Here is a 12,302-nt window from a genome sequence, read left to right on the forward strand (position 1 = left end):
ACAGTCAATCCACACTATACTAAAAGCTTTAATAATCTTTCACTTTTAATCCGTCATGCTTTTAAAGTGTATTATCTTACATTTTACTGTACTCCCTTTCATAAACAAAAGTGTTTTTGCACTGCATTGTGTTTGTTTACATATACTCTTGGTTATAGTCTTTATAGCTCTCTTTGCACAGTACTGTATATTCAGAGTATACAGTAGGTTTACACTATCTTGTGTTATGTGTATTGTCCCACACTGTCTCGTGTTGTCTTGCGTTGTTTGTCTGTCTGTACTGTTGTGTGTGTGTCTGTCTGTCTGTCTGCCTGCAATGTTTGCACTAGGTTATACTCAATGCATTTTATGTAGCTTTATGTTATGTAGCTTTGTGTTGTGTTTTAGCTATATGTGTTTCGTGTAGCACCAGGGTTCTGGAGGAACGTTGTCTCGGTTTTACTGTGTACTGTGTACCACTGTGTGTAGTAGAAATTACATTTCGACATGTAGTACATTTACAGGCCCACATCTGTTCTTAAAAAAAGTGTGAATTTGCAGGAAAATGGAACATTGAGTTGCAAACTTACACAAAAATAAATGTAAAAGGAGTACTAGGCTACCATTTGTCATTTAGGAGAACACACTTCATGATTATTACATATATTATGTAATCTGGCTTCTTTGACCAAATAGTAAATGGATATAAACTGTATTTATTTTTTATTTCAGAAACACTATGATTCTAGATAAAAGTCTTCTTCTTCTTCTTTCTTTCTGCTCTTGTTAGGGGTGGCCACAGAGGATCATCTGTCTCCATGCTACTCTGTCCTCTACATCTGTCTCTTTCAAACCAACTACCTGCATGTCTTCCCTCACCACATCCATAAACCTTCTCCTTGGGCTTCCTCCTTTCCTTCTTCCTGGCAGCTCCATTGTCAACATTCTTCTAACAATATACCCCATGTCTCTCCTCTGCACATGTCCAAACCATCTCGCCTCTCTCACCTTGTCTCCAAAACGTCCTACATGCCCTCTAATAAAATGTCTCTCCAATAAACTTGTTTCTAATTCTGTCCATCCTCATCACTCCCAATGAAAATCTCAGTATGGTCTTCAACACTGATGTTGCTATATAAAATATTGTTATATATTACTAGTTAGATTTTAGTTATCCTGACTACATCTGAATGGATTTCTTTTCAAATAGAGACAACTCACTGCTGCTGAAGATGGTTTCACATGGAATCTAAAGATTTATGAAGTTACTGAGCAGGGTTTAACTTGATCCATGACGATGGATTTGGACTGGAATTCATGTAAACAATTTGCTACAATGGCTTAAGACTACAGTACAATCGCAATGAACAGCTTTAGCATTCAAGAGACTGTCAGTGAGCATCTGATCACTACAGAAAAGATATAGTTGTAAATTAATAGACATTTGGTGTCACCCAGGTGAGGATGGGTTTCCTATGAGTCAGGGCCAATGTACATTGTTAAGAGCACTGTACAAATATAGCTGAATTGAATAGTTATGTTCTTTAGTTTTCATTGGATCTCTCTTTAAATTACTTGAATATTATTTTTAAAAATGGCATATTTTTCAGCAAAGAGTCTCTGAAAGCAATTGGTAGTAGTTAGCAGTAGCTTCACAGCTCTAGTGTCCCTGGCTTGATCCTGATCTTGCTCTGTGTGGAGTTTTATATGTTCCGTTCACATGGGTTTCTTGGAGGTTTACCGGATTTTTCCTATATAAATAAAAACAAGACCTAGGTATATTGACTATGCTGTGTCCTCCAGGTGTAAATGTGTGTGCATTTTGTCCTAACAGTGTGCCCATTGTTCTTTTTATAGACTCTAGGATTAATTGCGTTCCTGCATAGAGTAGAGTTGTAACGATCGATGATCGAATGACTCAGCATGAGAATAGAATGTTAGATGTATTAGTGTATAAACATTGAACATTACAGTCAGGCTAAATACAAGTGAACTGGCTAAACATACTATAAGTGAGACACATTAACTATTTTTAAAGAAAGCTAGATATAATAAATAATTTACCACATCATTAACCTCTGCATGTGTTTTATGACACCAATCCATGGCCCATTGATTTAACTTTCCTGTTATTAATTATTTTTTCTTTGTAACCTTCTCTATGAATTACACCACGTTCCCACTTTACTATGCAATTCAGTTTACTAGAAGCATATTTTCAATATTTTTTATATTTATCAATATTTTATGGCCAATATCAGACAGAATATACTATAATTGAAAATTATTATTTCTTTTTTTTTTTTTTTTTTTTATAAATATGTTGATCCTCATCTAAAAAGTGAAAATACTGTATTAAGCTACAATTTTAAAACAAGATTTGTAGTGGTTCTTTGGTAGTACTATGAAAAAAAATTTAATCTTTGTAAATGTTTTGAGTGTTCTTACTTACTTACCAGTTGCCCCAGAAACCTAAAGCATATTGCCCCAATATTTACAATTATTTAATGAAGTGGGATGATAAAAAACAACAACACTTTCACACTTTGATTGCAAACTTTTTTGCTTGACCATGTCAAAATGTTATTTTATTCTATTTGATCCGTTTCATCAAAAGTCACAAAAATACCAAAATTCACATGTCACATTGTGACATTCAGCTAGGTGAAATATGCTCTGTTAACATAAATCCTGCATCATTTTGACCGAAAGTAAAATTTCTTTCTGGAAAAGAAACAATGATTCAAATCTAAATATATAATCAAGTTGATTCGCAAGAATGATCATAATTTAATGATGATTTAATGTGTAAATTGTTGGAACTGTTATGTATTGAGAATGTACTTTAAGTTGTTTCATTGCAGTTGATTATAAATACCACCAATATACCACTTTATATCAAATATAAAGATTTGTACATACCTATAACTTTAAGTGGACGATTAGAATGAGATAACAGTTTTCAAGATGCTGACACTTTCAACTAACATTTTATTGCCATCATTATCTTGCATAACAATGATAAAACAGTCCAGATAAAGTCTTTTAAAAAAATTATGTTGCGTCAGGATTGCTTTTGCAATGTTTAAAGAAACATTATACCACACTCATTAAAAAGGTTTTTTTTCCACAAATGTTTACTATTGGCAATAAGGCTGAGAAGACAGAATGGACTGGTGGTGCAGCAGGTGCTTCATCACAGCTCCAAGTGCTCTGGTTCTATCTAATCTTGGACTAGTGTCAGCATGCTTCACAAGTGCTCATGTTGTCCATGTGAGTTTCATCTGGGTTCTCTGGTTTCCTCCCAATTCCCAAATGCATAGCAGTAAATGGACTTTCATCGCATCTAGGGTGTGTTCCTATGCACTTCATTCCCATGGTATAAATGATCTGTTCTGGATCCTCATTGACCCTGGAAGCACTTAATAAAAAATGAAGGATTAAATGAAAAATGCATGAAATCATGCTTTAACATTTTCACACATTTCAACTTTTATTTTCAGAGCACCAAACGGAACACCTTGCCTTGTATCATCAACTAAGCTAATCTGAGTTAAAAAAAATATGTATGATTTAAAAAATCATACATATGAAGATTGCAAATATAATCAGAAAAGTGCCTTGTACTTTTTTAAAGAACTTTTCCACCTAAATAAATTCCATCCCTTATGGTTTTGTACAGAATTTAAGAATGCATTTACATGCATGAGAGTGAATGATTTTCTCTCAGGTCAGTATGATTTAGACGTGAACGATACAAGTGTTTGCCTACCGGTTTTCCCACAATTTAATCAGCTCCCCCCCTCCTTTTTTAAACAATGGCCATCTCTTTAAAAACCTGTCCGTGTAGGAGTGACATGTCCGTGCGATCTGTATCTGAGAGCTGCAGTGGTGTGAAGCCCTCACTCGCCCCTGCGCTGTGACAGAAGGACACGCGCGCGCCCTCGAACCTTCTCAGTGTAATCGCCAGACGCGATCCGCGCGCGCACTGAATACTCCGGTTCGCCAAAACCAGCGCACGCGAGAAAAAAAAGCTCTCTCTGAAGGGGCTGAATCCGAAAAGTGCTGAAGTGCTTTATGGTTATTCCTCATGTACAAGCGACGCAACTTCCATGATTAGCGGAGGTGCTCCCGGAGGTTTCTTTTAGGATGCAGAAATCACCTGTGGATGATGCCGGCTTTCTTTCGAGATACTTTTTCTGGTAAGGTTCATGTGATTCTCTCTTTTAAGAGACTGAACTGTGCATTTATTTGGCATTTCCATCTGTGCTTTCTGTGTAACTGATAAATTACTTAATAGTGTGTAAAAAAAAAAACCTCACTGCATTGTGCAGCTGAGCTGATTTGAATAATGATGCCATTTAAACTAGTTTATTTGTTAATAACCAACTCTTCTGACTGTATGCAGGTGGACAAGCCCTATTATGCAAAAAGGTTTTAGGGAAAAACTGAAGCCATCAGATGTGTACCAGGCTGCATCGCAGGACGCTGCAGACGTGCTTGCAGAACGTCTGGAAAAGTTTGTATTCTCAACACACTGCCTCTGCATGCTCTGCTTGCTTGAAAGTGAGAGATTTCCAAAAGCACATAACGTCGATTGTGAATCATATCCAACCCTTTTCATGTCCAAACATTTATTTAAGTAAACTACAACTTAGCACAGGTGAACAGGACCAAATTGGGATTTAATGGTACAAACAAACATAACAGTTAGAAGAACAAAACTGTATCAGAACAGTTACTGGTTCTTGTGTATCACCGTTACCTCTGAGGGTTAGTGGTTAGTGGCTTTGAAGTTTGCTTCAAAGAACATTGCCAGAGGTTCTGGTTTGGTTCTGAGCTGGGGTTACCATTTGTGCTGAATAAAAAATGTGTTTTTGGAAAAGAAAAGTAATCAGAAAAGTGGGCTTTTTTGTTTAGAAATTTCTATTAAGACACTAATTCTATTAATGGCTTTTTCGGGTTTTATTAAAAAATGTCATGCAGCCTTTAGTGCTGTTTGTATCCTTAGGTCTATTTAGTGATGGAATGAATGACAGACTCAAAACTTAAACATGGCAAAATTTACAGCTTGAAAGGCTGCTAACAGGACATATCACTTCATTTCCTATTGTCTGCCAGAAGTCTAAAGGTTTAAATGTCAGCCTCTTGAGTAAAAGTATTACTGCGGTGTTTCAGGGTAACAGGGTAAATGCCACCTTGCTGCTTCCAGTAAAACCCCATTGAATGCAGTGATTCACATAGCCAACAATATGTTTGCTTGGGTTTGGTTGCCAATTTAACGGGCATCAAACATGACCTTTTAAGGTGCCAAGCACCTAGAGGGTGATAGATGGTGCACAGTATTTTTAAGTCCTGAAACACATATGTCTTTTGGGAATTTGAACTTTTTCTCCACTGAAAAGCTTGGAGCAGTCTCCTGTTTGTAAAGGGCTTATTGCCTGGTTTAATAAGTGGGCACAATCGCCGTGGTTATATAAGATAGTCCTGAACAATGTGGACACCACTATTTTAACAGTGGATAGGAGGATGTAAAGAGCTATTTAACTAAACCTTTTGGGCTTCCGGTATCTCCATACACAGAGAATGGGACAGAGAAGTTATAACTGCAAAGAAAAAACCAAGCCTCCTCCGAGCACTTTCCCGATGCTTCATTCGACCTTTCATTTTATTTGGAGTGCTCCTTTATTTTGGGGTAAGTGTCTAAATGTCTAATTATGTGCAAATGTGTACTTCATTTTACATGTTATGTAAATCTCTGTCTTTCGTTTGCACAAAAATGACATGAAGTCTGAATTTAAATGCATATTATGGATGCTAGCTTGTGCTTCCATCAATGGTCGGGTTATTGATGGAGCAGCTCATGGTCAAGTGTGACTCTGCTCATGTGTGTAAAATAATTTTCAATGGGGTGATCCTTCTGTATCATTGCTTATGTAACAAGATTTGTGCAAAAATACAATATATATATATATATATATATATATATATATATATATATATATATATATATATATATATATATACTGTTAGGCAGGTAATAATATGTGTGTAAAATAGGTAGATTATTCACTAGAATTGTATTATTCACTAGGTAGGTATTCACTAGAAATGCCATTCGTGTTATTCAGTGTTTGTGTTATATTGTCATTGTTTATTGTAGGAGGATTTTGTGGTTAGTTAGCACAATACGAGTTTCTGTTGTGCATAATGAGAATTAGATCATTATGTGGATTCAAGCTGGCATTAGTCTCACCTTTCTGCATTTCTTGCACAGGAAGTCACAAAAACTGTGCAGCCGCAACTCCTGGGCCGAATCATTGCCTCTTTCGACCCCTACCATGAGCCAGAGCGAGAACAGGGCTACTTTTTGGCCTTTGGCCTAGGCCTACTGTTTATCACCCGCTTCCTCCTGCTGCAGCCTGCCATGTTTGGACTGCACCACCTGGGCATGCAGATCCGCATTGCCCTTTTCAGCTTAATTTATAAAAAGGTGTGTTGCAGTAAGCTCAAATGTTTAATATCAATAAGCATTTGTATTTAGGACTTGCTGGCTCATTGTTATTATGTAAGCATGCTGTTTATTTAAATAATCAAGATTTTCTTTTCTTTTTTCGTGGTTCTAAGACATTAAAGCTATCCAGCAGAGTGTTAGACAAAATCAGTACAGGACAGCTGGTCAGCCTGATGTCAGCCAACCTGGGCAAGTTTGATCAGGCAAGTACAAGGAGCACTTTTTTCTGTTTATGTAGGTTATAAACTGAAGGAACTTGTTCCTCATAAAACCGATATTTGGTGGATTTTATCACAATCAACAACTTACACAAATGCTAGCACCTATAAAGCTGCTTTTTATGTGAAAGTAAATATAGTAGATAAAGCATTTTATATCAGATTTTGCTGTGGTGTTTGAGAAACTAAAGCCAAGAAGGTTGAACTTTAGAACCCTTCGGGAAAGTTGAGCCAGGGTGATGAATTTTGATACACTTTGCAAGTTCTCTGAGTCAATTATCACCGGTATTAAATGTGGTGGGTGTGAAACGTTTTGTCTTAGAGGACATACACAAATTCTGGGTGTTTTTTTTGGTTGTGAGGGAAAGCAAATACCACACCATTCTTTTAATGTATTACATTTGATTAGAGTGTCATTTTTGTGGATTTGAGATTTTTTCTCTTGTTAGCAACCACTCAGGCCTGTCCTTTGACTGTCTAACTGTTAAATAACAGCCAAAAATTCATTCTTAGCAGCCAAAAATTAGAACAAAGCCGCAGATGTTTTTTTCTTTGTTCATAATATTCTCTGCCATTTGCACATTATAGAATTTGACTGCTGAACCTGTTAGTTTGCGTCATAGGCTATTATGTGCATACTAATTTTATTAAAAAGGACAAGGAACTATATTACATAATAGTCTCCATTTATTTATTTCACTCCTTAAGTTGATCAGAAACATTTAATCTCAATTTGAACGCATCCTATGAATCTATCCCCCTTCTTTTTTTTTCTTCTTTTTCTTTTTTTTTTTACCTATGCCAGAGACAATGTATTCACCCTACTATGGGTACCTCCCAGTATGCTGAAAATTAATCAGAAGCTGTATGTGTTGTACAGAGCCTGGGCATGGCCCACTTTGTATGGATTTCTCCATTGCAGTGCATCCTGTGTGTGGGATTCATTTGGGAGCTCATAGAATTCAACAGCTTCTGTGCCCTGGCTGCAATCTCCTTACTGGGAGTCATCCAGGCCTGTCTTTCCCATAAAATGGGACCTTACAAGTAAGTATTTACCTACTCATATTTGTAGTACCACATAGATATGCGGTTTTGGATTTGTAAATTTTTTTCATTCTATCTCATTATATCACTCCTACCCAAAACCACATTCCACTCGAGTCTGATGCTGGTTGGGTTTTTTTGATGAGTTAGAACAGGTAGCTCAGATTTTGCGCTCTAATCAGGACCTTGGTTTGCCTTGTGCTTTTGAGAAATGTAAACATAGCTGGGAAGAGCTGGAGCTGGCAACTTTTCAGCTATGCTCAATTCAGACAGCATGCTTCCTGTATTTACAATCACATCTGTATTTCCCATGTGAAGTTTTCTTTCAGGTTAAATTTTTGTGCTTAGCCAGATGACCAAAAAAAAAAAAAGAGAAAGAAAAACCATTGACCCTTTTCATTCTGAAAGTATTCTCGCTTTTTGTATTTTCAAACAAGAGCACAAAGAGTACTACTTACTAATAAGCGTCTTGCCCTGACCTCGGAAATAATGGAGAACCTGCACTCAGTGAAAGCCTATGGCTGGGAGGAGATCATGGAGACCATCATCAAGAATATCAGACAGTAAGATAAAATTGACCAAAATCTCTGGCCAAAATTTCCTATGTTACAAAAAAACTATTTATTGGAATTTAAAAAATGCTGGATGCTAGCTTTCATATTTTACTAAGTATTTATTAAGTGAGTTTGTATGTAAATTCGAATAATTTTTTTTTATGCATTCATTCAACTGCTTTCAGAGATGAGGTCCAGCTGACCCGGAAGATCGGCTCTCTGCGCTATTTTTACAGCTCTGCCTACTTCTTCTCTGCTATATGGGTGATCACTGCAGCAGTAGTGCCTCAAGCCCTTACCACGGGCATCACAGTGCGACGAATCTTCACTACTCTCTCATACTGCATGGTGCTACGCATGACCATCACTCGCCAACTGCCTGCTTCTATCCAGATGTGGTACGACACCATCAGGCTTATTTGGAAAATTGAGGTATGGAATTTTTGTATATATATATATATATATATATATATATATATTATTCTCAATGCACTTCTTACTTTATAGTTTAAGCCTAAAATGAATTGCTACTGTATTAGGATTTCTGTAGCGGTTTAAAGACAGAATGAAGCTGTCTAAAACAATACATTTTTAAAAGTGCTTGAACCGGGTGCTGTTATTCACACCACAACTCTCTAACCCAAAAGACATGAATTGCTGTGCTGTGGTTCAGCACTGTTTCAAATTGCACAGCATGGCGGATTCTTTGTATCATTGTATAACTGTTTGTACTGTCCTGAAACAGGGCCCAAGGTAACCGTTTCTATCTCAGACTGTATCCAAATATGTACCTCAAAATGTATTCACAGTTCTTTATTTTATCCATTGTGGCTTTTAGGACTTTCTCAGCAAGGAAGAATACAAACTGATGGAGTATGACCTCAGCATTACAGACTTGGAACTCGAAAACATCACAGCTTCCTGGGATGAGGTAATCATTTCAGTAAACTCTTTCTGAAAATGTAAAGACACTAACATTTTGCGTATCATATGAGGGCCCGGATTCTGATGCTTTTTGTGGGTGGAGTTTAATGGGAAAATCTATCATTTATGAAAAAATTGTACTTATTTTACACATTCTTTTGTAGTGAAAATAACTTCTGGTTGAATGACAGTGTGAATGGTGGGGGATCTAATTCTCAGACTCTCTGCCTGCTAGCAGAGTGAGCAGGCACTCACTGAAACTTGGTTTAAATGGTGGGAAGAGGCAGTTAATAGCCTGTGCCCTTTTGTCAGCTGTTGTCTCACCCCATTTAAAGCTACTATCCAACAAAGCCTGACAGAAGTCAATGATTAAACCAGAGTCACACCCACTTCTCTATTCCAGTGTACTTTTCAACTCTTGTGTTTCAGTGAAAATGTGCAGAGCAACTGTAGAAACCTCTTGTGCTCCTTTGTAGGATGTTTCTTCTGGCCAGTGACAATAAAAATAAGATAAACCATCTGATCTACCATAACTATAACAAACCATGTATTTTGCATGATCTTTTTTTACAGTTGGTATAACAAATAATTGGTCAGATGAGCATATGATTTAGTCACTGGTTGGTATTAAAGCTTTAACTTATTAAAAATTAATTGCCTATCCTGGGCATGACATGCTATTCTGTGGGATTCTGTTGACTCCTATTAACACCCTATTAAAAAAAAATTAGCTGGTCTTACAGTTAAAGTCATCTGTTTAATTTGTGGACCGCATTATAATAATCACAAGGATACTATGGGACATGTAATAGTATAGGGGTGTGCTGTGTTTATGAGACTCTTTTTTACGGCAGGGTATTGGTGAGCTCTTTGAGAAGATAAAGCAAGAGAGCAAAGCAAACGGTTATCCAAATGGAGATGGACTCTTCTTCACCAACCTCTATGTAACACCTGTGCTTAGGAATATTAGCTTGCACCTAGAAAAGGGTGAAATGTTGGCAGTGGCTGGATCAACGGGATCTGGAAAGGTAGGATTACATGCTTTAAAAAAAACAATAATAATACAAATATATATACTATACTGAGACACTAAATGCTTTATGTGGAGACCGAAACACTACAGCTAATTTATGAGTACTCAGCTGACTGAGGTGACCAATAAAAGCTCTCCATATCTGACCTGTACTATTCAATCTCCTTTATGGGTAGAGCTCCTTGTTAATGACCATCCTGGGAGAGTTGGTCCCTTCCTCAGGAAAAATCCGACACAGTAGCCGTGTCTCGTACTCCTCCCAGACTGCCTGGATCATGCCTGGCACCATCCGAGAGAACATCCTGTTCGGGCTGACCTATGCAGAATACCGCTATAGCAGAGTAGTTAAAGCATGCCAGCTGGAGGAGGTAATTTTATCTAACTCACTTAATTTGATCTATTTCACTTACTCTCACTCTTTTTTATATATTCTTCCCTGTGTCTATGTTATCCCTGCTTGTAATTCTCTTTTTGTACAGTGCATCTGGAAAGTATTCACAGCGCTTCACTTTTTCCACATTTTACGTTACAGCTTTATTCCAAAATAGATTAAATTCATTATTTTTCCTCACAGTTTTTACAAACAATACCCCATAATGACAAACGTGAAAGATTTTTGTTGGAGATCTTTGCAAATTTATTACAAATAAAAAATAAAAAAAATCACGTACATAAGTATTTATAGGATTTGCTCAACACTTTGTTGAAGCATTATTAGCCCCAATTACATCCTAAAGTCTTTTTGAGTGTGATGCTACAAGCTTGGCACAGCTGTTTCGGGGCAGTTTCTCCCATTCTTCTTTGCAAAATGTCTTAAAATCCATCACGTTGGATGGGAAGTGTTAGTGCACCGCCATTTTCAGATCTCCCCAGAGATGTTCAATCTGGTTCAATCTGGGCTCTGGCTGGGCCACTTAAGGACATTTACAGAGTTGTCCCGTAGCCAGTCCTTTGTTATCTTGGCTGTGTGCTTAGGGTTATTGTCCTGTTGGAAGATGAACCATCGCCCAGTCAGGTCCAGAGTGCTCTGGAGCAAGTTTTCATCAAGGATGTCTCTATACATTGCTGCATTCATCTTTCCCTCGATCATGACTAGTCTTCCAGTTTTTTTCGCTAAAAAACATCGACACAGCATGATGCTGCCACCACCATGTTTCAGTGTAGGGATGGTATTTGTCACTTGAGGAGCAATCCCTGGACGCTTGGAATTCAGGTCAAAAAGTTTTATTATGTTTCTCATGGCCTTCAGGTGTCTTATTTTAAAACGCCACGTGGGCTGTCATGTGCCTTTTACTGAGGAGCGGCTTCCATCTGGCCGCTCTACCATATAGGCGTGACTGGTGGAGTGGTTCAAAGATGGTTGTTCTGTAGAAGGTTCTCCTCTCTCTACAGAGAAACACTGGAGCTCTTCAGAGTGACCATTGAGTTCTTGGTCACCTCCCTGACTAAGGCCCTTCTCTCCCGATTGCTGAGTTTAGCAGGTGGCCCACTCTAGGAAGAGTCCAAAATTCTCCCATTTACGGATGCTGGAGGCCACTGTGCTCATTGGGACCTACAATGCTGCAGAAATCTTTCTGTACCCAGATCTGTGCCTCGATACAATCCCGTCTTGGAGGTCTATAGACAATTCCTTGGACTTCATGGCTTGGTTTGTGCTCGGACATGCAGGTGTGTACTTTTCCAAATCATGTCCAATCAACTGAATTTACCACAGGTGGACTCTAGTCAAGTTGTAGAAACATCTCAAAGATGATCAGTGGAAACAGGATGCACCTGAGCTCAATTTTGAGTGTAATGGCAAAGGCTGTGAAAACTTAGTTATGTGATTTTATTTTGTTTTGTATTTGTAATACATTTGCAAAGATTTCAAACATCTTTCACATTGTCATTATGGGGTATTGTTTGTAGAATGTTGAGGTAAATAATATATTTAATCAATTTTGGAATAAGGCTGTAACATAACAAAATGTGGAAAAAGTGAAGCTCTGTGAATACTTTCTGGATGCACTATTTGGTTAGAAAATTGAAAAAAGCCT

The 12,302-nt window shown here is 37.6% G+C and overlaps 1 protein-coding gene across 1 annotated transcript in view; it reads left to right on the top strand.

Annotated features, from left to right (window-relative positions):
- The first annotated feature begins 3,722 nt into the window (after positions 1–3,722).
- The window catches only part of cftr (CF transmembrane conductance regulator), a 33,767-nt gene continuing 25,187 nt past the window's right edge, over positions 3,723–12,302 (top strand). The window contains exons 1-11 of the mRNA XM_046865119.1: positions 3,723–4,181; positions 4,388–4,498; positions 5,563–5,674; positions 6,257–6,472; positions 6,607–6,696; positions 7,592–7,755; positions 8,193–8,318; positions 8,495–8,741; positions 9,148–9,240; positions 10,088–10,261; positions 10,443–10,634. Of these exons, the coding sequence (XP_046721075.1) occupies positions 4,129–4,181; positions 4,388–4,498; positions 5,563–5,674; positions 6,257–6,472; positions 6,607–6,696; positions 7,592–7,755; positions 8,193–8,318; positions 8,495–8,741; positions 9,148–9,240; positions 10,088–10,261; positions 10,443–10,634 (1,578 nt within the window). The 5' untranslated portion in view covers positions 3,723–4,128. The remainder of the gene's footprint in view (positions 4,182–4,387; positions 4,499–5,562; positions 5,675–6,256; positions 6,473–6,606; positions 6,697–7,591; positions 7,756–8,192; positions 8,319–8,494; positions 8,742–9,147; positions 9,241–10,087; positions 10,262–10,442; positions 10,635–12,302) is intronic.

This window comes from Silurus meridionalis, chromosome 13, assembly GCF_014805685.1.
Source record: "Silurus meridionalis isolate SWU-2019-XX chromosome 13, ASM1480568v1, whole genome shotgun sequence".
NCBI lineage: Eukaryota > Metazoa > Chordata > Actinopteri > Siluriformes > Siluridae > Silurus > Silurus meridionalis.